Genomic DNA, 26,549 nt, shown 5'->3' with positions numbered 1-26,549 from the left:
ATCAGCTGTGTAGTGCTAGGGCAAAAAACAAAAGTGCACCCAAGGGGGCACAGGACCGAGTTCGGGAAACCCTGGTCTATCCCTGAAAGTGTAGCAAGACAGAGAGAGAGAGCTGACAGTGATACATAGTAGAAGAAGACCGGTATAGAGAAGGTGAGTAAGAAAGACACAAACATCTGAATGAACATCTGAATGAATTTTTGCAAGTAAATAAAATACAAATCATGATGTCCAACTGAAGATTAATTTAAGATTCCTTTATTTTTTATATAATGCCTCATACAATGCTCTTGACTCATACAATGCCTAATGAATTTGTTCAGCGAACGTAAAATATAATATAATGTGAAAAATAAATCCCAGTACGTGCACCATTATTCAACGACCTGAAGCAGATCATTTTAATGTGCTTTGCTCATATATTGTATGCATATCCAGCGTGTATCATTACTCATACGTATAACTCCAGGACTATATATTCTCTTGAATCCAGGATTTGAAAAGTTTGAATGAAAACATGACAGTCTTCTAGAACCTATAATGCCGTACAAGGTCTAGTCTCTTGTGGCAGACTGTTGCACACGCAAGATATGGTTCCCGGGTTCCAAGACTCTGGGTTCCGAGATTATACTGCATGATAGTATAATAGGGACAGCATGACACATTCAGATCATCAGATAGAATATGACATCATCAAAATCAAACGTCCGTACTTCCCAGCTTGTTTTGAAAGTTTAAATCGAACGGACAGAAATGATTTAAAATTGATAACCAATGTCTAAAGAGCAGAGATGTATAGATTTTTTTGAAACATTATTTACATACATAAATTAAAGTCAACTAATAAAAGGGTTTTTAGGTCATTTTGAAAAAATCTGCCATATAATGTATTTCATCCATGATGCCGACTAGCCGTACTTCTCATTTATAATATCCACAATCCAACAGGAGGTTGAGAGCAGAAAAATACTATCCCTGTGGTCATCAGTCCTGTCATTGTGAGTGTTTGAGATCGACTACAATACATTGGAGTCGGACTTCACGGGATCACTGATCTACAAATCACCTCGCATCGCAAATAACTACACATTCTCGGATCAATATTAGCGATTCTGCGTCTGGACCCTTTCCCAAACGGATCCCCTCAGACGCGCTTAGGATTCTCTCCCCCTCCCCTCTCCTCTCCTCATCCCTCCTCTCTTATCCAAGGTAAGGATGATCACTCTGGAAGTTGTAGTCTGGACACACTTTCTGCACGAGCTTATAATCGATACTGAAGAAGGAGATGAAGATGCAGATGACTTTAAATGGTTTGGCGCAGAGCCAGGCGGCGTGGGACTGAGTGTGCTCTGAGAAGCAGGTCTGGGACGGGTCGTAGAGGCAGGGCTTGGGCTTCTTGGAGCGGTTAGTCTTCTCGTACTCCACCCGGCAGTTGAAGGTCTTTATCTCTTTGGGGTCGATGGTGGACTGGTGCGGGGTCTGTTGTTGGGTGATCTGGGTGAGCTCTGGGTGGAGCTGAGCGTGGAGGCCTGGTTGGTGGTGCTGCAACACCTCGAACTCCACCACCTTGGTGGGAGGGACAATACTGACAGAGACGTTGCCGAGGCTGGACGAGTTGTGGCGGAAGTAGACGGTGAACGTGCCGTTGATGTGGTCCACGATCTTCCCCGTGACCAAGAGGCTGAACTTCATGGTCTTCACGTTGAAGTAGAAATCCCCCCAGCCGAAGATCTTCTTGGTCTTCTGGGCCGTCTTCAGTGAGGGTTTGCGTTTGTTGCGGTAGCCTGTCTGGTCGAGTAGGAGCGACTGATTACGAGCCCAGTCGTAGGGGTTAAAGAAGCTGTAGGTGGGGGTTTTCAGAGGAGGCTTCATGGGCGGGTTGCCGACCCCGTCCATGCCAGTGGAGAAGATGCGGGAGGTGGTTTGGTAGGGGGGTTTGACTCCCCCTGTGGCCCCTCCGCCGGTGCCGACGGCTCCCTCTCCCATGCCATACGGTAGGGTCTTCATCACTGAGCCTGCTGGACCCAGGTCTAGTCCAGGGTAGCCCTTGGCCACCTGCTTCTCCAGTCCCTGCACCTGAGGAGAGAGAGAGAGGGAGAGAGAGTGAGAGAGAAAGAGAGAGGGGGAGAAAGTTAGTGTCAAGGAATATTGATTATCATTCATCTCATACACTATGCAGGTTGTTAGATGACTTGGATGGCGTTTCTTCATCCCCCGATTCCACCCAGACACAAAGCATCTATTTTTATAATGACATAATTTGTTGTGGATGTTGTTTTACACAGTAAAGCAGATTTTACATGTGAAGATAATGGACGGCTTTGTTCAGACAGGCGATACAGCTTTAATCCACAGTCTAGTAAGTGGTTATTCACAGAGGTGATTGACTAGACATCTTCCCTTGTTCTCCCTTCATGTCTCCTCAATCATGTCACTGCCAAACACATAGACAATGAAGCACTGTCGCATACACACACTCTGCCACACACCCCAGAAGATGACGGTTTGACGTTTAAAACTACAGCTTTTCTTAAAGGGTTATAACACCAACACAAGCTCCCCACAACAGAGACACATCGCAATCCAGCTATAGTATAAACAATTCTCCTCATAGATAAAGAAACCAGCAAACAAGCAAAACCAAAACTCAAAAGAGAGCAACAACCCCCACAGTCAGACGTTGGCGTAAATAGTCATGCAAGAATGATTTTTGTCTCCTAATTCTGTCTGAACAAACCAGCGACGTAGAACAGACAGGTTTGTGACAAAACTCTGCTCATTTGCTATCAATCATTAATCCCAATAATAACCTCATGTTGCCATTTGTCTCAGACTCCTAATACAGTACTCAATACACACATTAAGGTATCTATGTTTGCGTTCCAACTGGCACTATATGGTGCATTCCTTTTGACCAGTGCCCATAGGGTTTGGCCATAGGGCTCTGGTCAAAAGTAGTGCACGGTATAGGGGATGTAGGGTACCATGTGGGACGCAGCCACTCATTCAATGAATGTATGCATTTCTCCTGCTCATTCATTAACATGGGGCTAAGCGGGCCTCAGCAGTCTGGTTTTAAGGTGAATTGATCGGGGTGAAATGACTGGAAGTATATTGAGCGCTGGCTGAATTAATTAAAAGACAGATGTTGATGAATGGCTATTGATCTGATAACGAGTTGCTGGTGGATTTTTAACAGTCGCTGGAGTCCCCTGGGTGGGTTGCTACGTGTGCGTGTACAAGGAGGGGGGGCGGGGGGGGGGGGGGGGGGGGCAGTGAACTCACAGAATCTAAATCAAAGATAGGTAAGATGGACTTGACTGCGAGATGACCGAGAAAGTCTGTAAGTGTCTAAAAACCTATTTAAAAATAATTTGCATAGAAAGGCACAGTAAAAGTTGAACTTTGAACTTTGTGCATGACATAAGTAATTTTTCCAACAATTGTTTACAGACAAATTATTTCACTTATAATTCACTGTATCACAATTCCACTAAGTTGACTGTGCCTTTAAACAGCTTGGGAAATTCCAGAAAATGATGTCATGGCTTTAGAAGCTTCTGATAGGCTAATTGACATCATTTGAGTCAATTGGAGATGCACCTGTGGATGTATTTCAAGGCCTACCTTCAAACTTAGTGCCTCTTTGCTTGGCATCATGGGAAAATCAAAAGAAAGCAGTCAAGACCGCAGAAAGAAAATTGTAGACCTCCACTAGTCTGGTTCATCCTTGGGAGCAATTTCCAAACGCCTGAAGGTACCACGTTCATTTCTACTAACAATATTACCCAGTTATAAACACCATGGGACCACGCAGCCGTCATACCGCTCAGGACGGAGACGCGTTCTGTCTCCTAGAGATGAATGTACTTTGGTGCGAAAAGTGCAAATCAATCCTAGAACAACAGCAAAGGACCTTGTGAAGATGCTGGAGGAAACAGGTACAAAAGTATCTATATCCACAGTAAAACAAGTCCTATATCGACATAACCTGAAAGGCTGCTCATCAAGGAAGAAGTCACTGCTCCAAAACTGCCACAGAAAAGCCGGTTTACGGTTTGCAACTGCATATGGTGACAAAGATCGTACTTTTTGGAGAAATGTCTTCTGGTCTGATGAAACAAAAATAGAACTGTTTGGCCATAATGACCATTGTTATGTTTGGAGGACAAAGGGGGAGGCTTGCAAGCCGATGAACACCATCCCAACCGTGAAGCACGGGGGTGGCAGCATCATGGTGTGTGGGTGCTTTGCTGCAGGAGGGACTGGTGCACTTCACAAAATAGATGGCATCATGAGGTAGGAAAATTATGTGGATATATTGAAGCAACATCTCAAGACATCATTAAAGCTTGGTCGCAAATGGGTCTTCCAAATGGACAATGACCCCAAGCATACTTCAATGACCACAAGTTGTGGCAAAATGGCTTAAGGACAACAAAGTCAAGGTATTGGAGTGGCCATCACAAAGCCCTGACCTCAATCCTATAGAACATTTGTGACCAGAACTGAAGAAGTGTGTGCGAGCAAGGAGGCCTACAAACCTGACTCAGTTACACTAGCTCTGTCAGGAGAAATGGGCCAAAATTCACCCAACTTATTGCTGGAAGCTTGTGGAAGGCTACCTGAAATGTTTGACCCAAGTTAACCAATTTAAAGGCAATGCTACCAAATACTAATTGAGTGTATGTAAACTTCCTACGCACTGGGAATGTGATGAAAGAAATAAAAGCTTAAATAAATAGTTCTCTCTACTCTTATTCTGACATTTCACATTCTTAAAATAAAGTGGTGATCCTAACAGACCTAAGACAGGGAATTTTTATTAGGATTAAATGCCAGGAATTGTGAAAAACTGAGTTTAAATCTATTTGGCTAAGGTGTATGTAAACTTCCGACTTCAACTGTACGTAGGTGTAGTGTAATTCCAGTGTACTTTGTTACATGTCATGTAGGTTTTAGCATAATTACAATAATACATTATACATGTATGAATGTACATGTAACACACGCATGCAGAGGTTAACCTTCTCTGACAGGCATGTCAGCATTGCTGTCAGGTATCGCCACGTGTGCCAATCTCTCAGACTAACACTGAATTACACGGCATTATTAGACCTAATCATCACAGCTCCGTCAGCATGGTGTTATGCAGAGGCTCCGTGTGTGTGTGTGTGTGTGTGTGTGTGTGTGTGTGTGTGTGTGTGTGTGTGTGTGTGTGTGTGTGTGTGTGTGTGTGTGTGTGTGTGTGTGTGTGTGTGTGTGTGTGTGTGTGTGTGATGAACATAGTGGTTATTATGTTATTATGGCTCCATGATCACCACACCAGCTAGGAGCCTGAACTCAAAATTGGAGCTTTAGAGGACAGCTAAATCATACTCCTCACTACAATACATTTACATTTAAGTCATTTAGCAGACGCTCTTATCCAGAGCGACTTACAAATTGGTGCATTCACCTTATGATATCCAGTGGAACAACCACTTTACAATAGTGCATCTAACTCTTTTAAGGGGGGGGGGGGGGTTAGAAGGATTACTTTCTCCTATCCTAGGTATTCCTTAAAGAGGTGGGGTTTCAGGTGTCTCCGGAAGGTGGTGATTGACTCCGCTGACCTGGCGTCGTGAGGGAGTTTGTTCCACCATTGGGGTGCCAGAGCAGCGAACAGTTTTGACAGTTTTGACTGGGCTGAGCGGGAACTGTACTTCCTCAGAGGTAGGGAGGCGAGCAGGCCAGAGGTGGATGAACGCAGTGCCCTTGTATCCAATATCCAGGCTACATAGGATGTACGTTGCCTTCAGTAAGTATTCAGACCCCTGGACTTTTTCCAACTGTTGTTGTGTTACAGGCTGAATTTAAAATGTATTACATTTAGATGTTGTGTCACTGATCTACACACAATACCCCATAATGTCAAAGTGGAATTCTGTTTTATAGAAATGTTTACAAATGAATAAAACATGTTAACCTGAAAAAAGCTGAAGAATTTGCTTAACAAGTCAGATAATAAATTGCATGGATTGACTCTTTCTGCAATAATGGTGTTTAACATGATTTTTGAATGACTACCCCATCTCTTTACCCCACACATACAATTATCCGTGATAGGACAAAAACTGAGGATGGAACAACAACATTGTAGCTACTCCACAATACTAACCTAAATGATGGAGTGAAAAGAAGGAAGCCTGTACAGAATAAAAATATTCCAAAACATGCATCCTGTTTGCAATAAGGCACTAAAGTAATACTGCAAAAAATATAGCAAAGAAATTTACTTTTTGTCCTAAATACAAAGCATTATGTTTGGGGCATATCCAACACATCACTCAGTACCACTCTTCATATTTTCAAGCATGGTGGTGGCTGCATCATGTTACGGGTATGCCTGTCATCGGCAAGGACTGGGGAGTTTTTTTAGGATAAAAAAAAAGGAGTAGAGCTAAGCACAGGCTTTCCAACAGACACGGGGAGACAAATCTACCTTTCAGTAGGACGATAACGTTACTTACCAAGACAACATTGAATGTTCCTGAGTGGCGTAGTTTCAGTTTTGACTTAAATTGGTTTGGAAATCTATTGCAACACTTGAAAATGGCTGTCTAGCAATGATCAACAACAAACTTGACAGAGCTTGAAGAATTTAAAAAAGAATAATGGGCAAATATTGTACAATCCAGGTTTGCAGCAGTCTTAAAGACTTACCCAAAAAGACTCACAGCTGTAATCGCTGCCAGATGTGATTCTAACATGAATTGACTCGGGGGGTTGAATACTTATCTAATCAAAATATATTTGTGTTTTATTTTCAATTAATAGTTTTGTGTTGATACATTTTTCTTCCACTTTAACATTACACAGTAATACAATTAAGTCAGTTAAGAACAAATTCTAATTTTAAAATGACGGCCTACCCCGGCCAAACCCTCCCTTAACCCGGATGATACTGGCCAATTGTGCGCCGCCCTATGGGACTCCCGATCACGGCCGGTTGTGATACAGCCCGGGATCAAACCAGGGTCTGTAGTGATGCCTCTAGCACTGAGATGCAGTGCCTTAAACCGCTGCGCCGCTCGGGAGCAAAATCCCACTTTGTAGCACAACAAAAGGTATGAATAGTTTTTGATTCACTGCACTCCAATCAAAATATCCAATTAGTTCAATGATGTATGTTCACTGTATATATGTTTATAGCACAATATTTCAGAATTATTTTATGATACATACAATGCGATTAAAAACAATCCACAGTTATTAAAAAATAAATAAATAAGCTCTGTGGCCGAATCATGCTTTTTGGTGTAGTTGCCTATTTTTAATGATTTATATGAATTTATGTATAGACAGGTGTAGGCTAATTAGGTTACATCATTTTGGCAATTTAATTCAACTTTAGGGTAAGCTTAGTGATCTCATCGAACCACATTTTGGAGTCCATTCACTCATTTTTTATGCTTCTGACATGCGGTTACAGGGTTGGGTAGGTTACTTTCTAAATGTAATCCGTTACAGTTACTAGTTACCTGTCCAAAATTGTCATAAGTAACGTAACTTTTGGATTACCCAAACTTAATCTGATTACATTCAGTTACTTTTAGATTACTTTCCCCTTAAGAGGCATTCGAAGAAGACAAAAATGTATGTTACCAATTGAACGACATCTATTGCTGGATAAATCAATGTTAAGGTTTACATAGCTGGCCATATCGATGTGATATTTTACTTCATGGGTTGGTTATGTAGACTTATTCTAACCCATCGCTTTCTACTACATATAATAATACGATTAAATTATATCTTTACATTAATATATATAATTTATAAGTCCAAAAATTGATGTTGCAACTACAGATTGCCCCTTTAAGTCTATCAAAAGTGTGCGACTTTGAGCATGTGTCCATTAGGCCTATGGGTGTATTTTTTTCATCAGCATGAATTAGATTGAGTAATAAAAGCCCTGCTTTTATTCCATAGGCTGGGATCCACACTATGCAGCTGTTACATGAGCACATTTTCACTGGCTGTCCACTGGTTTCAAAAACAATGATTGATAGGGTGCCAAAACGTCTTGAATTCAACTATTCTTGGGTTCAAATACCCATTTAGATTTGTGAATAGACATCCACAACAACCACAATACGTAAGGCGCAAATAGCTAAATGAGAGAGCAGCAGTGTGATTCACATCAATGTGCTGTGTAGATATCAATAATAATTTATATTCATATCACCGTAGACTACACCACTGCTGTCATCCTTACCTCCAAGCGTTTATTCAAGTTGGATAATCTTTGGATACCGACAGCAGTCGCACCGTTGGAAGACATAACTTAGACTGTAGCCTACAAAATGCCTTCTCCTGCTCTTTTCCCGCGATCCATCAAACACATTTGGTGTGTCATCATAGCGGTCTCTGACTTGTGGTTAGAATCGCTCAGGTGGAACGAATTTAAACGTGCACCTTTTTCAATTATGATTTGAATGTCATTGAGAAAACAGAGAAGTGTCAAATATTTTTTTTCACAAACATCCTTTCTGAATTTAAAAGTAATCCATGAAGTAATCATCGAATTATCTGTAATCTGATTACAATATTTTAGCTGGTAACGTAACGGATTACAGTTACAGTTTTTTGTAATCCCTTACATGTAACGGATTACATGTAATCAGTTACTCCCCAGCCCTGTGCGGTAATGATAAAACGTGATGAAATAGCCTAAAGCTTTCTTGACATTTTGTTTCAATTATTGTTACAGGCTCATATTTTACCAGTATGGTAAATATTTATTCTGCTGGGATGTCGTACCGGACCGTACCACCTAACTTTCGCCCCTGCATACACCTCACAGCATATACAATATCCATGTGATAACCTGGACTTGTCATTCCCATTTCAGCGGCCGAAGCAGAAAAAGGTTGAAGTATAAAACAGACAGAGTACCCCCTTTTGGATGCATCAGTGAGGAGGAGTCCTAAATACTCCTATTTTATATGTGGAGTCAGTCCAGGATATTCATCCTTACGGAGATATTTAAGATACATCTGTCCATCAAAAGTGACTATCTTAAAATCAAAGACACACACTAGATAGAGGTTGGTAAGGACTAGGGCTGTTACGGTGACCACATTACAACTACACCGGCGGTCACGAGTCATGAAGAAAGTCAAATTCCATGTGACTGTTTAATCACAGTAATTAGGCTACTCCAAGCTCTGATGCTGCTGGTGGTCATTAGTAGCCTACAAAACTTGCTAACTACCTGGTACTCAGTACGCTATTGTCCCTCTAATCACTCTGACATCAATGTAAATGTGATTGAAAATCTAATCAAACACGCGCAACATTTCTATAGGCTATGCAATTGCGTGAGAAAACAGAGTGATGGCCTCTATTAAAAAGAGGGGGATGCCATCAGCTTTCTATATGCTAGGCCTACTATATTTATACCTCAACTTTCCTAGTATTAAGCACATTGCTTGTCTTTACAACAGGAGTATAGCCTACCTGGCTGGCATGAAAATGAGCCACGGGAAAAGCGTCCTCCATTTGCTATTTAAGTGCATAAATGACATGTATTTTTTTCCCCATGCCCCTGTTTGAGACAGCTGCATGATAATGGCCCATTCTAAATTAAAACAAATTTCACACATTATTTAGTATATGTAAAGACAAGATTGAATCAACAATAGTCTGATGGGTGACATTATTAGCCTTGAGCCTTCGGAAAGTATTCACACCTCTTGACCTTTTCCAAATGTTGTTGTGTTACAGCATGAATTTGAAATTGATTAAATTGATACAATACACCCAGTCACTACAGAGATACAGGCGTCCTTCCTAACTCAGTTGCCGGAGAGGAAGGAAAGCACTCAGCGATTTCACCATGAGGCCAATGGTGACTTTAAAACAGTGACAGAGTTTAATGACTGTGATAGGAGAAAACTGAGGATGGATCTATACCATTGTAGTTAAAGTACTCCACAAAAATAACCTAATTGGCCTAAATGACGGAGTGAAAAGAAGGAAGCCTGTACAGAATAGAAATATTCCCAAACCTGCATCCTGTTTGCAACAAGGCACTAAAGTAATACTGCAAAAAATGTGGCAAAGAAATACACTTTTTGTCCTGAATACAAAGCATTATGTTTGGGGCAAATCCAACACGACACATTACTGAGTACCACTCTCCATATTTTCAAGCGTAGTGGTGGCTACATCATGTTATGGGTATGCTTGTAATCCTTAAAGGTCTGGGGAGGTTTTCAGGAAAAAAAGAAATGGAATGGAGCTAAGCACAGTCAAAAGCCTAGAGGAACACAAGGCCAGATCTACACTGGAGTTGCTTACCAAGTAGACAGTGAATGTTCCGGAGTGGCCGAGTTACAGTTTTGTCTTAAAACTACTTGAAAATCTATGGCAAGACCAGATAATGGTTGTCTAGCAATGATCAACAACCAATTAGAGTTTTGAAAAGAATAATGGGCAAATGTTGCACAGTCCAGGTTTGGAAAGATCTTAGAGACTTAACCAGAAAGACTCACAGCTGTAATCGCTGCCAATGGTGCTTCTACAAAGTATTGACTCAGGGGTGTGAATACTTATGTCATTATGGGGTATTGTGGGTAGATGGGTGAGAAACAATATCTATTTAATCACTTTTGAATTCAGGCTGTAACACAACAAAATATGGAATATGTCAAGGGGTATGAATACTTTCTTAAGGTACTGTAAATACACAAAGTAATTCCGCAGTACCATTAAAAAAGACTAACTGTACTGTAGGCCTACACCTGAAAAGCTGACAAATATAGCCTCCCTCAGATAGTAATCATAAAACGGAGTGAGGCAATCTTTCCCTCTTCTCTGACAGAAATAGATTTCTTCACACCCTATAAGCACTTCAAATCAACCCAATAATCTCATTCACCAAAACTCAGTTCACCTCTAAGGGACAGGTGGTCAATTGAAGTAATGCATCTGTGTTATTTGGCATGCCAGCATGATATATGTCAGCAACGTTTCACAGCTAAGATTACTTTACACAAGATTCTCTCTCAGCCCCCCCCCCCCCCCCCCACCCCCCATTTATTTGTCAAGCTTATGGTTTGGGAGGGGAACGGATAAAGATGGAGTGATTTTTTTTTCTGGTAAAATCTTGCATACATATATATGATACAGGCAAGCAACTTGCCAGGAAGAGAATTGGATTACGAGACATTACAGGAGAGAGAATAAGCTAAGGAAAATGTTATTACTGAAGAGGTGAGACGAGAGAGAAGAGCATGAACATGCACTTTCTCTAGGGGATGTTGAAACATTAATAACACTTTAACTGCATTTGGTGGGTCTACGAGCAAAAAGCATCTTAATACACTGTTTAGGAAAGAGGAGCGCAGAGCTAGCCGATCAACTGTAAGTGCATGCAGAGAGAAGCAGGCTCTGTCCCAAATGGTACCCTACTCCCTGTGTATTGCACTACTATTCCAGGGTCTTTTGATCCAGGGCCTATCGAGCTCTGGTTGTGAGCAATGCACTATATACGGAAGAGGGTGCCATTTGGGACGCACCTGCAGTGATTGGAAGGCCAGAGCATGTTCGATGCAGCAGGAAGAGAGAGTAGGTTCATACTCACTTATCAAATGCTAGAGGGTTAGGGTGTCAGGTGAAATTGACTTCTGATCTGTCAATGACTGTTACAATTAAGATCTATTTTCATCATTAGGAAGCTTTGGATCAATGAGCTGGCAGCCGCAATGGTCTGATCCTTGATCTACAGTTCACTCATACTCACATTTATCCTTTAAAACCTATCCTCCTCCTAGAGAGAGAAAGATTGAGTGAGTGAGTGTGTGAGTGACTGTGTGGCCAGAGGATGTGGCCTGCACTGCCTGCCCACCATCCCATGGCTGACATTGCTCTTTCTCCCAGAAGAGTAATATGAGGATACATGACTCTCTATCTCCCCTCCATAGGAGTGATAGTAGGAGGATGATTGCAGCCCATCTTGGAGCATTTGACCCGCCAGGCTTTTCGGTTGCTTAATTGGAGTTTTATTTGTGACAATCAATTCATTTCTCTCTCTCCCTCTGCCCTCTCATCTACCATTGATCTGCTGTCACTGAGAAGAGTCAAATTACCCCCCCCCCCCCATCCTCTCTCTCTCTCACACACACACACACACACACACACACACACACACACACACACACACACACACACACACACACACACACACACACACACACACACACACACACACACACACACACACACACACACACACACACACACACACACACACACACACACACACACACACACACACACACACACACACGGCCTCCCGAGTGGCACTGTGGTCTAAGGCACTAGTTGTGCCACTAGAGATCCTGGTTCGAGTCCAGGCTCTGTCGCGACCGGGAGACTCATGCACAATCGGCCCAGCGTCATCCGGTTTAGGGGAGGGTTTGGCCGGCAGGGATGTCCTTGTCCCATCGCGCTCTAGCGACTCTTGTGGTGGGCCTGGCGCATGCATGCTGACACGGTCGCCAGGTGTACTGTGTTTCCTCTGACACATTGGTGTGGCTGGCTTCGGGGATAAGTGGGCATTGTATCAAGAAGCACAAGTCCGTACGGGAGTTTTCTTCCGAGTCCGTATGAGAGTTGCAGCGATGAGACAAGACTGTACCTACCAATTGGATACAACAAAATTAGGGAGAATAAGGGGTAAAAAAATAAATAATAATAAAGTAAACACACACATACCAAATAAAAATTATCTCAAATATTTAATTATAACATGGCCGGCGGCCCATGGGCCTGTTTTTATTTATATATATATATATAAAATATATATATATAAAAAAATATTATAATAAGTTCTCCCCAATTTTGTGATTACGATCTTGTCTCATCGCTGCAACTCCCCAACGGGAAAGGCGAAGGTCGAGTCATGCGTCCTCCGAAACATCTACCGCCAAGCCGCACTTCTTAACCTGTTAACCTTAACCTGGTTTTTGTTCGGAATTTCGGATGACTGACGTGCCCAAAGTAAACTGCCTGTTACTCAGGCCCAGAAGCTTGGATAGGCATTGGATAGAAAACACTCTGAAGTTTCTAAAACTGTTACAATAATGTCCGTGAGTATAACAGAACTGATATGGCAGGCGAATACCAAAAGAAAATCCATCCGGTATTCTTTTTATTAAGCTCCCATCCACTTCAAATGTGAAGCTATTGAAAACTATGACTTCCGCCTCCCAGATTGCAGTTCCTATGTCTTCCACAAGATGTCAAAAGTCTTTATACATGGTTTCAGGCTTGTTTTTTGAAAAACCAACGAGGAATAGTAGTTTATCCATGTGGAGCACTAAGGCAAAAGTAGTCTCTTTGCACGTGTGAACGAGGGCGCGCTCTTCATTATTTTCCTTCCCTATTGAACATACTATTCTCCGTATTAAATAGTATAGTTTATTTAGATATTAGACTACCTTAGGATTAATTAGAAATGTCGTATGACTTGTTTGGACGAACTTTACCGGTAACTTTTGGGACTTCTTTGTCTGTATGTTGAATGGGTGGATTACTGAACTCAATGACGCCTACTGAACGGACTTTTTGGGATACAAAGAAGGACTTTATCGAACAAAACGACCATTCATTGTGTAGCTGGGACCCTTGGGATTGCAAACAGAGGAAGATCTTCAAAGGTAAGTGATTTATTTTATCGCTATTTATGATTTTTTGACGCCTGTGCTGGTTTGAAAACATATGTTGTTGTGGGGCGCTGTCCTCAGATAATCAAATGCTATGCTTTTGCCATAAAGCCTACTGTAAATTGGACAATGCGGTTCGATTACCAAAATTCTAAGCTAAAGAATCATGTATGACACTTGTATTTTCATGAATGTTTAATATTCCGATTTTGTATTTTTAATTTGGCGCGCTCCGATTTCACCGGATGTTGTCGAATTTTGATCCCGCTAGTGGGATCCGCGGCCTACGTTAACATCCGCATGCTTAACTCGGAAGCCAGCCGCACCAATGTGTCAGAGGATACACCATTCAACTGACAATTGAAGTCAGCCTGCAGTCGCCTGGCCCACCACAAGGAGTCGCTAGAGCGCGATGAGCCAAGTAAAGCCCCCACAGCCAAACCCTCCCCTAACCCAGACGACGCTGGGCCAAGTGTGCCCCACCCTATGGGACTCCCAGTCATGGCCGGTTGTGACAGCCTGGGATCGAACCCTGCCTGTTATATTATTATAATACATTTTTTTCAGACAATTTCTCATAATAATTTAGCAGAGTAATATATATTACGCATTTGGCTGCCCAGTGACAATAGCCGGTCCACCTACCAAGATGGGCTGGTCCGGATTTATGACTGGCTGAACTGAGGTGGCACGAACTCACATTCAAAGTCAAACTCGCCTCCTCAAAGGGAGTGAGACCCGCTCTGACTCTTTGTCAGTCACTCAGTCAGAACAGAAACATAGAAAGTTAGAGAGACCAAAAAAAGGATTGAGGCCAATGCTGCTAAATGTGTGAAATTAACCGACTTATTTGCTAAAGGTTCAGCTTCTGCTGGTCCAATGCTGTGTCTATGTCTGTGAGAAATGACAGATCAGATACTTTGGTGCAGTCAAGGTAGGAAGAAAACAGAGAAAGACACTTACACACAGCCTCATGTATGTAGCCTCATGTATGTATATTTCGTACACTGAAAACACATCACTTCTTGGCAGGAATATACACATACGCGTGCAGCACTGCCAAACGAAGCACAACACTGGAAATCTATCCGCATCCACATAAACTTGTCCCGGCATCATTGTATGACAAACACAGAAGGTGTAGACTGGATTCAGTAGAAGAAAACAGCGAGAAAGAGACATTATATGTAGCCTAATATTTAAACACTTAGCTACATGGGCAGGGGGATCACATGACATGCACTTTTTTGAAATACAGTGACCTCCAAAAGTATTGGGACAGTGACACATTTTTGGTTGTTTTGTCTCTGTACTCCAGCACTTTGATTTGAAATGATACCATGACTATGAGGTTAAAGGGAAGACTGTTAGCTTTAATTTGAGGGTATTTTCATCCATATCGGGTGAACCGTTTAGAAATTACAGCACCTTTAATACATAGTCATTTTAGGGGACCAAAAGTATTGGGACAAATTCACTTATGTGTATTAAAGTAGTAGAACGTATTTGGTCCCATATTCATTACACGCAATGACGACATCAAGCTTCTGACTACACATTTGTTTGTTTGTTTTGGTTGTGTTCAGATCATTTTGTGCCCAATAGAAATGAATGGTATAGGATGTGTTATGTAATTTTAGAGTCACTTTCTAAATTAGAATATAATATACTTATAAACGGATAATCCTGAATGAATCGTGAATAATAATGAGTGAGAAAGTTACAGATGCAAAATGGTCATCTATAAGGCATTTATTCAGTGATTTTCTTTTTTGTCTAATATATCTGTTTATTAATTTACAACTAGGATGGGTAACACTTTATTTTAAGGGTCATTAATAAACCATTTAAAATGCATGTATTAATCATTACTAAAGTCGTTCTGCAGTCCTTAACCTAAAGTGAGTTCTATTTATTTTTTAGAAAAACTTCATAATTTTTTTTGAGTGACCAGTGTAATTTCTGACAAAAAGATGGGCATGCCATTCCTGCAGTACCAGGTAAAAGAACAAGCACACAACCCACCCTTTGCCTTGATGCCAGCTTTGCACACTCTTGGCATTACCTCAACCAGCTTCACCTGGAATGCTTTTCCAACAGTATTGAAGGAGTTCCCACATATGCTGAGCACTTGTTGGCTGCTTTCCTTCACTCTGCGGTCCAACTCATCCTAAACCATCTCAACTGTGTTGAGGTCGGGTGATTGTGGGGTCCAGGTCATCTGATGCAGCACTCCATCACTCTCCTTCTTGGTCAAATAGCCCTTACAGAAGGTTTCCATCAAGGATCTTTCTGTACTTTGCTCCGTTCATCTTTCCCTCGATCCTGACTAGTCTACCAGTCCCTGTCGCTGAGAAACATCCCCACAGCATGATGCTGCCACCACCATGCTTCACCGTAGGGATGGTGCCAGGTTTCATCCAGACGTGGCGCTTGGCATTCAGGCCAAAGAGTTCAAGCTTGGTTTCATCAGACCAGATAATCTTGTTTGTCGTGGTCTGAGAGTCACCTCCCTGACCAAGGCCATTCTCCCCCGATTGCTCAATTTGTCTGGGCGGCCAGGTCTAGGAAGACGTTTGGTGGTTCCAAACGTCTTCCATTTAAGAATAATGGATGCCATTGTGTTCTTGGGGACCTTCAATGCTGCATAAATGTTTTGGTACCTGTAGTAACCTTAGAGGCTTCTTAGATTGATGACTCATGACACGTAAGTACGGTTTAGTATTTAATTGTAACTTAGAATAACATTCTCCAATGCACTTGGCTTAAGCTACCTGAAGCGTACTTAAATCACGGTTATATAGGCAGACATAGGAAACGGCTACGGATAGCAGGAAGCAAACCCCCGTCTTGAGTCAATACTGCCATCTATTGGTAAACATAAATATACCAGGTTACTACATTCCCCTCCCCTTTAAAGCTAATAAATCAACGTTATTCTATTCTGAGCTATGCTATTTTCTTCTTTAGATTTTTTCAAACATGATCTCCTTTGGAATCTGAAAAAGTCTGGCGGACATCTCTCTCTAATAGAGCGTCTCAGAGGTGGTGTAGCTGGTGGCACCAGCTCTTCACCCCTTGATGGTGAAACAAAGTCCTTTTGTGGAGACTTCACAGGAGGAGGTCGTCCCGGACTGGTGATCTCAGGAAGTTGAGCATTGTTGGTTTCAGGTGGTTTGTCCAACTGCAACTCTGGACAACGTTCCAATGTCCGGTCCTGCTCGTTTAAGCATTGATCCAGATCTCCAGATGGAACTGGAATTCGAGCTCGGATCTGATCCACATGTCTCCTTAGTCTTTGTCCACTTCCGATGATCACAGTATAGGATACTGGTCCTGAGCAATCCTCAATGGTAGCTGGAATCCATTTAGGACCAAACCCATAGTTCTTGTATAGACAGCATCTCCAGGTGAAAAACTCCTGAGTTTGGCTCGGTTGTCATGATTACATTTTTGATTCCATTGCTTTTGTTGTATTTTCACTGTATTTTCACATCAACATTTCTGCAGGTGACAACCCCGTTGTAGCTTGAGGAGTAATCCTGTAGCTAAACAAGAATCTTGACACCTTTGTTTCAATGCTGGGCCCTTGCATCTTCCTCATCCCCTGCTTCAAGGTCTGAACCGCCCGTTGCGCTAATCTATTTGAAGATGGGTGAAAAGGGGCCGACGTTACATGCTGAATTCCATTTTGTTTCATGAAACTTGTGAATTCAGTGCTTGTAAAACAAGTAGCATTGTCGCTAACCAACATTTGAGGCAATCCCATAACACTGAAGCTTTGTTCCAACTTCTCAATCGTAGCTTACGATGTGGACATGTTCATGGGGTAAACATCCAACCACTTTGAATGAGAATCAATCAGCATAAGGAAAAATGTTCCTAGGAAAGGTCCAGCGTAGTCCACATGTAGTCGTGTCCATGGTTTTTCCGGCCATTCCCATGGATGTAATGGCGTGGTGGGGTGGGGGGGGGGGGGGGGGGGTGACTTCCTGTTACTCTGACAATCTGTACACCGGCTAACCTCATTTTCCACATCCTGGTCCATATTTGGCCACCAGACGTATGACCTCGCTAGGCCTTTCATTCTCGACATACCTGGATGCGACTGATGCAACAACTTCTGTAGCATACCCCACACTTGTGGTGGGATAACTACACTTGAATCATACAGAACACATCCATCTCGAACACTCAGGGCCAAGCGGTGAGCGTAGTAAGGCATGATCTGAGGCTCTGTCACTGTAGGCCATCCTTTCAGGATAAAGTCATGCACTTGTGATAGTGTCACATCCTTTGAAGTCCATTGCCTGATTTGTGTTCACCGGTGCATCATCCAACACATCGATCATCAAGACCTGGTCATTTTCTTCTTCCTGAATGATGATTTCTGGAACGGGCAGCCCACTCAGAGCATCAGCATTCCCGTGCTATCTACCTGGTTTGTAAATTATTCTGTACTCGTAGGCCCTGAGCCATATAGCCCATTGTTGAACTCTTGGAGAGACCATTTGTGGTACTGGCTTTTGTTCATGGAACAGAGAGATCAGAGGTTTATGGTCAGTCACAATAGTGAATGTTCTCTCATATAAGTACTTGTGGAATCTCTGTATTCCGAATATGACAGCCAGTCCTTCCTTGTCCAGCTGAGAGTACTTTTTCTCCACTGACGACAATGTTCTTGACATGAACCCGATAGGTTTCTCTGCACTATTCTCCATCCGGTGTGATAGCACCGCCCCCACACCATACGATGAGGCATCACACGATAAGATGAGATCTCTGTCTGCTGAGTAGTGCACTAGCACTTCAGCTGATTGCAGTAACACCTTTGACTTTATAAAAGCTTCTTCCTGTCTTTCTGACCATTTCCAGGCCACATCCTTCCTTAACAGTTGATGCAGAGGAGCTAAGAGGGTAGAGAGGTTAGGGGGAAGCAATTATAATAATTCAGGAAGCCTAGATAGGCTTTCAGCTCTGTAACGTTTGTCGGAGCTGGAGCTTCCACAACAGCCCTCACTTTAGCTTTGACAGTGTGTAACCCCTTGGCATCCACCTTGTGACCCAGGTACTGCACTTCATCAGCTAACAGTGTACACTTGCTCCTCTTCAGCCGGAGACCAGCATCCTCTATCCTCCTCAAAAATTCACAAGTTTCTGAGATGTTCCTCCTTCGTGACTCCCGTGACAAGAATGTAGTTGAGGTAAACCACTGCTTGGGTATCCCCTGCAGAACTCCCTCCATGGTTCTTTGGAAGATAGCTGGTGCAGAAGACACCCCGAAAGGTAAGCGTTTATAGGTAAACATCCCTCTGTGGGTGTTTATGGTCAGGTACTTCTGTGAAGCTTTATCCATTAGCACTTGCTGATATGCGTGACTCATGTCCAGGTTTGTGAACTGTTGCCCTCCGGTTAACGTTGAAAGCAAATCCTCCACTTTGGGAATGGGGAACTGCTCCAGAGAGGAAACTCTATTTACAGTCAGCTTATAGTCACCGCATAATCTGATTGAGCCATCTGGTTTTAGTATGGGAACAACTGGTGATGCCCACTCAGAGAATTTAACAGGTATAAGTATATCCTCTGCTAAGAGTCTGTCGATTTCCACATCCACTTTGGGCTTCACGGCACATGGAACTGATCTTGGCCTATAGAATCTGGGAGTAGCATCAGCAGCAACATGAATGGTAGCTTGGACCCCTTGTAATGTCCCTAGCTCTTCTTTAAACACACACTCATGCTTTGAAAGCACCTGCTGTAGTGTCAATGTCTCTGTGGTGACATGTTTGATTTCATCCCAGTTCAATTTTATTTCCTCCAACCACCCTCTCCCTAGTAAGCTGGGGCCAGTACCTTCCACTACTAAGAGAGGCAGACTTTTCTTTTGTCCTTGATATTCCACTTGAACATCAGCAACTCCAATCACAGTGATCTTCTCCCCTGTGTATGTTGAGTTTAATGGGGGTGTCTCTCAGTTTAGGCACTTTAACGGTTTTCCACTTCCTATAGAATTGGGACCTGTTCATCAGCGTGACACTACATCCTGTGTCTATTTCAAACGGTACCTTAAATCCATTTATTCACATTTCCACAATGAAAGGATTCACCTTTTTCATATTCGTCCACTGTACACTGTACATTGAGAATGTTTGCTCTGCGTCTGCGCACTCACTTTCCCTTTCCATAACTTGATTAGAGCGGTAGCTAGAGCGTCTGGAGGTATTCGGTTTTCTGTCCGTTCTCTTTTCTGCAGCCCGTGGATTTTTTTAATTTATTGCGGCACGCCCTTGCAATGTGGCCTATTATCCCACATGCATAACACTTTTCATGTTTGAATTTACAGTCAAACGCTGCGTGTTTGCCTTTGCAACGATAACAGTCTCTGTTTGCTGCTGCCCTACGGCTTGAAATTCAGCGCGCTCAGAGTTGCTCTCTTTTACTGTATGGCACGCAGTTGCGCGCGCCCCTTGCCTGCACATCCAGTGCATTTCTGTTCGCGGACTCCATGACCTGGGCCAGTTTGAGTGCATTCTCAAACGTGAGATTAGGCTCTGATAACAAGCGTATTTGTAGCCTGTCATCATTAATCCCACACACCAGCCGATCGCGTAGCATTTGCGATAATGTAATCCCATCGTTACAGTCCAGTGCTAGTTCTCAACTCAGCCAGATATTCCTACACTGATTCTGTAGGATTTCTCATACGTGAATCAAACTTGAATCTTTGCACTATCTCACTGGGTTTGGGGTTGAAGTGATTTTTTAATAGATCAACTAAATCTATGAATGACTTTTCTCCTGGTTTATCTGGGCTCAACAGGTTTCTCATTAAGCTGTACGTCTGTGCACCGACAACGCTTCTGAGTATGGATTTCTGTATAGCGGCATCAGTTATTTCATTAGCAGCAAAGAACCATTATTTCACAGTACTCCTCCCATTCCTTATGTTCATGATCAAATGGTGGTAGCGAGCCTATTGTTGCCAAAGCCATCTTTTCCGATTCTCTCTCCCCTCACACTGTCAATAATTTGTCCTACCAGTATCCAGGGAATCAAACCTTCAAACCTTCTTCCACCGCTCACTTGAGTCTCACATCCAGCGTCACACGCCAAACACTCCATTGAATTTGTGGCAAAAAAATCCAACACAGTCCTCCATAGTTATCCTCGTCGCCAAATATGTAGTATCCTTAGAGGCTTCTTAGATTGATGACTCATGAGACGTAAGTACGGTTTAGTATTTCATTGTAATTTATAATAACATTATCTAATGCATCTGGCTTAAAAACGTTTTAGGGCTAGGGGGCAGTATCCTGAATTTCTGCCTGACTGACGTACCCAAAGTAAATTGTCTGTTACTCAGGTCCAGAAGCCAGGATATGCATATAATTGGTAGCATTGGATAGAAAACACTCTGAAGTTTCTAAAACTGTTAACATCATGTATGAGACTATAACAGAATTGATATGGCAGGCAAAAATCTGAAGACAATCCAACCAGAAAAAAAACAATTTAATCTCACAGGCTCTTATTATGGAAACCTATTGGAAACCCATATGTCCGTCACCCAAATTGCAATTCCTATGGCTTCCACTAGATGTCAACAGTCAAGGTTTCGTTCAAGGTTTCAGGCTTCTTTTTTGAAAAACGAACAAGTATTTGGAGTTTCTGTTGGGAGAGCACCTGGCCCAAATCAGTCTTTCAGTGTGCGCTTAAGAATTTTCCTTTCCTATTGAACAATGTACTCTCCGTGTGAAATATTATAGTTTATTTACATGTTAGACTACCTGAGGATTAAATAGAAACGTTGTTTGACTTGTTTGGACGAAGTTTACCGGTAGCTTTTTGGACTCCTTTGTTTGCTATTGAACGAGTGGATTACTGAAATCAATGGCGCCAACTAAACATACTTTTTGGGATATAAAGAATAATTATATTGAACAAAACGACCATTCAAGTTGTAGCTGGGACCCTTGGGATTGCAAAAAGAGGAAGATCTTCAAAGGTAAGTGATTTATTTAATTAATATTTGTGATTTTGTGAACCCTGTGCTGGTTGAAAAATATGCTGATGTGGGGCGCTGTCCTCAGATAATCGCATAGTATGCTTTCACCGTAAAGCCTTTTTGAAATCTGACAACGCAGTTGGGTTAAAGAGAAGTTAAGCTTTTAAATGATATAAGACACTTGTATGCTCATGAATGTTTCATATTACAAATATTTATTTGAATTGCGCGCCCTCCAATTTCACCGGATGTTGTCAGCTTCTATCCCGCCAGCAGAACACCTAGCCCAAAGAGCTACCTGAAGCTTTCTTAAATCATGGATATATAGGCAGACATAGGAAACAGCTACTGATAGCAGAAAGCAAATGTCTTGAGTCAATACTGCCATCTATTAGTAAACATAAATATACCAGGTTACTACAGTACCCTTCCCCAAATCTGTGCCTCGACACAATCCTGTCTCAGAGCTCTACGGACAATTCCTTCGACCTCATGTCTTGGTTTTTGTTCTGACATGCACTGTCAACTGTGGGACCTTATATAGACAGGTGTGAGCCTTTCCACATCATATCCAATCAATTGAATTTACCACAGGTGGGCTCCAATGAAGTTGTAGAAATATTTCAAGGGTGATCAATGGAAACAGGATGCACCCGAGCTCAATTTAAAGTCTCATAGCAAAGGATCTGAATATTTAAAAAAATATTATACATTTTAAAAAATTCTTTCTGTTTAAAAAAAATAACTTTTTATCTCGTTATTTATTTATTTATTCTTTTTTTTACCCCTTTTTCTCCCCAATTTTGTGGTATCCTGTCACGCCTGCTCCCGCTCTTCCCTCCTGGCACTCGAGGGCGCCAGGCTCCCCAGCATTGCGCACTCCTGCCACCATCATTACGCACACCCGCCTTCCCCCGTCACGCACATCAGCAATTATTGGAATCACCTGGACTCAATCACCTGTTTATTACCTCCCCTATATTTGTCAGTTCCCCAGCTCTGTTCCCTGCTGCTGAATTGGTTGGCGTTGTTTGGCGTTTTTTTAATACATTTGCAAAATTATCTAAAAACCTGTCTTCACTTTGTCATTATGGGGTTTTGTGTATCAATTGATGAGGAAATGTTTTCACTTAATCAATTTTAGAATAAGGCTGTAATGTAACAAAATGTCAAAAGGGGAGGAGTCTGAATACTTTCTGAATGCACTGTATTATATAATAATAATATTTTTGTTAGCAAATTTTAATTACTCTTTAAAAAATATATAAATTGTCTTTCACTTTCACAATACATTGTATTTTTGAAATGTTAACATTTTATTTCACTTTTATTTTATCAGGGAGTCGTACTGAGACCAAGGTCTCTTTTACAGATGAGCCCTGAATGACATAAATTACAGAAAATACACACATCAAAATATAAATACAAAATGCAAGTAGCAAAAAGTTGAATGCAAGCAGCAAAAACACGAACACTTCCTTTGTCCCCCATACATACAACATCTGTATGGTCCCTGAGTCAAGTATTGAATTTCAAACACAGATTCAACTACAAAGACCAGAGATCTTTTCGAAAGCTTCTTAAAGATGGGTAACAATAACAAATCAAAAAACATAACCTGGCGCAGACCCGGAAAAATGTGTTTTGTGTGGAGGTGCTGACTAACGGCGAATAAACTACAAACTATCAAAATAAAGTAAGTCGCACACTCCATATATAAACTCCCCAGGAATTTATTTGGGTATTTACCCATGTTTCGGCATCACTGTGCCTTCTTCAGGGTAATGTCATGAATACTTGAACCAGGTTATGTAGACAAACAGTGCAATTAGTGAAACCAATGACAATACACATTGAATATCTAGTTAATAATTATGCTGTAGATTATTTATTAAACCATCCAGACACATCAAATATACAGTCATCCTTTTGAACCGAGCTGCAGGACAGGAAGGAAACGGCTCAGGGATGTTACCATGAGGCCATTGGTGATTTTAAAACAGTTAGAGTTTAATTGCTGTGATGGGAGAAAACTGAGAATGGATCAACAACTGAGGATGGATCAACAACTGAGGATGGATCAACAACTGAGGATGGATCAACAACTGAGGATGGATCAACAACTGAGGATGGATCAACAACTGAGGATGGATCAACAACTGAGGATGGATCAACAACTGAGGATGGATCAACAACTGAGGATGGATCAACAACTGAGGATGGATCAACAACTGAGGATGGATCAACAACTGAGGATGGATCAACAACTGAGGATGGATCAACAACTGAGGATGGATCAACAACATTTGTATTCTTCTTTTCACTCTGTCATTGTAGTGACTCCACACTTCAATGACAGAGTGAAAAGAAGAATACAAATATACAGAATAAAAATATTCCAAAACATGCATCTTGTATGCAACAAGGCACTAAAGTAATACTGCAACAACAACAAAAAACATGGCAAATGAATACAGGAATACACTTTTTGGCCGAAATGCAAAGACTTATGTTTGGAGCAAATCATAGCCAAATATACACTGGAGTTGCTTACCAAGAAGACAGTGAATGTTCCTGAGTTGTCAAGATAGTTTTAAATCTGCATGAAAATCTATGGCAAGACTTGAAAATTGCTGTCTAGCCATGATCCCCATTATCTTGACAGAGCTTGAAGAATTATAAAAAGAATAATGGACTAATATTGCACAATCCAGGTGTGTAAAGCTCTTACCCAAGAAGGGGTATGAAGACTTTTGCAAGGTACATGTGGATAATAATAACTAACTTACTAGCATTTACAAATGTGGGAGTAATGATTAATAAATGGTGAGCGAGCGGTTTGTAAATGCCTTATAAATGGTTTATTAATATGGACCCTTAAAATACAGTTTTACCCTAGGATGTTGCTGCGCACAGCACCGTCAACATGGTCCCTTGGCCTTCTGGTACCAGTGCTGTGGAAAAGGATGCTAGCAGAGACAGCTCAGGGGTGAGTGCAGTGGAGGTAAGAATTAAACAGAGAGACACAGATGTACTGCAAGTCCCTAATATGTTGGCTCTATATGTTATAGCAATTAACACTTAGGAGTGACAGACAGACAGAGTGACAGACATCCAGTCAGACAGAGAGACAGACAGTCAGACAGACGGTGTCAACAGAGGAGCACAAGGAGAAGCATAGATAGACCGACGGAGAGTGACAGCAGTGAAGATGCAGAGACAGACTGCACAACAGGGAGGCAACAGAGGCACAGTTACAGTGTTGAGTTGTATCTCAAGTGATGCTTTTACATGTTGCATTTGTCTTAATCATGAGCTGGTTAAAAATAACTGGTTAAAAAAGGAGTAGGATTATGTTTTCCAAGTCTGCCCCTGCACACACACACTACACTTTCATTAAAACAAAAGGTGCTAAGTAGAACCATGTAGGGTTCTTCGGTTTTTCCCAATAGGGGAACCCTTTTTGGTGCTAGGTCGAACCCTTTGCAGAGGGTTGTACTTAGAATCCTCTATGAGTGGTTCTTCATAAAAAACCCTGTATATGGTATTACCTAGAACCCTAACACAGAGGTGTTAGAAAACTCATGGGTTACAGGTCACATCAGGCCTGCAAGTAATATTATACTAGCTTGCAAAGTGATGTATAACTCCTATTGGGATTCAGCCAGAGTTATGACATCCAACAGTTGGAATTTGTATTCACCCACAACCTGCATTCTGAATGACTGCCAGGGTTAGGAGCATTGGTAAAGGAGACTACCTAAACCCCTAAAACTCATCTCTGGACCTCAGAGCCAGTTCCACTGCATTTTTCAATGTTCCCCTCTAATCAGGGACTGATTCATACCTGGGACACCAGGTGTGTGCAATTCATTATCAGGTAGAACAGACAACCAGCAGGCTCCGGACCTCGTAGAGTAAGAATTGAGTACTCCTGACCTAAACCATATGAACTGTAACAGGTGGAATAAATACAATTTTACCTGATTGGATTAGTTTAGAAACATGTCATCTTAAGTCTTATTACATACAGCCGGGAAGAACTATTGGATATAAGAGCAACGTCAACTTACCAACATTACAATGGAGAAGGGGCAGACGGAGCGGTCTTCTGGTCAGGCTTCGTAAACGGGCACATCGCTCACCGCTCCCGAGTATACTACTCGCCAATGTCCAGTCTCTCGACAACAAGGTAGACGAAATTCGAGCGAGGGTTGCCTTCCAGAGAGACATCAGAGATTGTAACATTCTCTGTTTCACGGAAACATGGCTCTCTCGGGATATGTTGACGGAATCGGTTCAGCCACCGGGCTTCTACATGCATCGTGCCGACAGAGATAAACATCTCTCTGGGAAGAGGAAGGGGCGGGGGTGTATGCTTCATGATTAACGACTCATGGTGTAATCATGACAACATGCAGGAACTCAAGTCCTTCTGTTCACCCGACCTAGAATTTCTTACAATCAAATGTTGGCCATTCTACATACCAAGAGAATTCTCGTCAGTTATAGTTACAGCTGTGAACATCCCCCCTCAAGCGAACACCAAGACGGCCCTCAAGGAACTTCACTGGACTCTACGCAAACTGGAAACTATATATCCGGAGGCTGCATTTATTGTAGCTGGGGATTTTAACAAAGCAAATTTGAGAACAATGCTACCTAAAATGTATCAGCATATTGATTGCACGACACGTAGGGCTAATACTCGTGACCACTGCTACTCTAACTTCTGTGATGCATACAAAGCCCTCCCCCGCCCTCCCTTCAGCAAATCCGACCACGACGCCATCTTGCTCGTCCCGGCTTATAGGCAGAAACTCAAACAG

At 42.0% G+C, this 26,549-nt stretch overlaps 1 protein-coding gene across 1 annotated transcript in view; it reads right to left on the bottom strand.

The window, feature by feature from the left end:
* Positions 1 to 242: 242 nt before the first annotated feature.
* The window catches only part of LOC139536509 (neurexophilin-2-like), a 102,429-nt gene continuing 76,122 nt past the window's right edge, over positions 243 to 26,549 (bottom strand). The window contains exon 2 of the mRNA XM_071337070.1: positions 243 to 2,076. Within this exon, the coding sequence (XP_071193171.1) occupies positions 1,201 to 2,076 (876 nt within the window). The 3' untranslated portion in view covers positions 243 to 1,200. The remainder of the gene's footprint in view (positions 2,077 to 26,549) is intronic.

This window comes from Salvelinus alpinus, chromosome 12, assembly GCF_045679555.1.
Source record: "Salvelinus alpinus chromosome 12, SLU_Salpinus.1, whole genome shotgun sequence".
NCBI lineage: Eukaryota > Metazoa > Chordata > Actinopteri > Salmoniformes > Salmonidae > Salvelinus > Salvelinus alpinus.
This window is presented reverse-complemented; position numbering and strand designations above follow the sequence as displayed.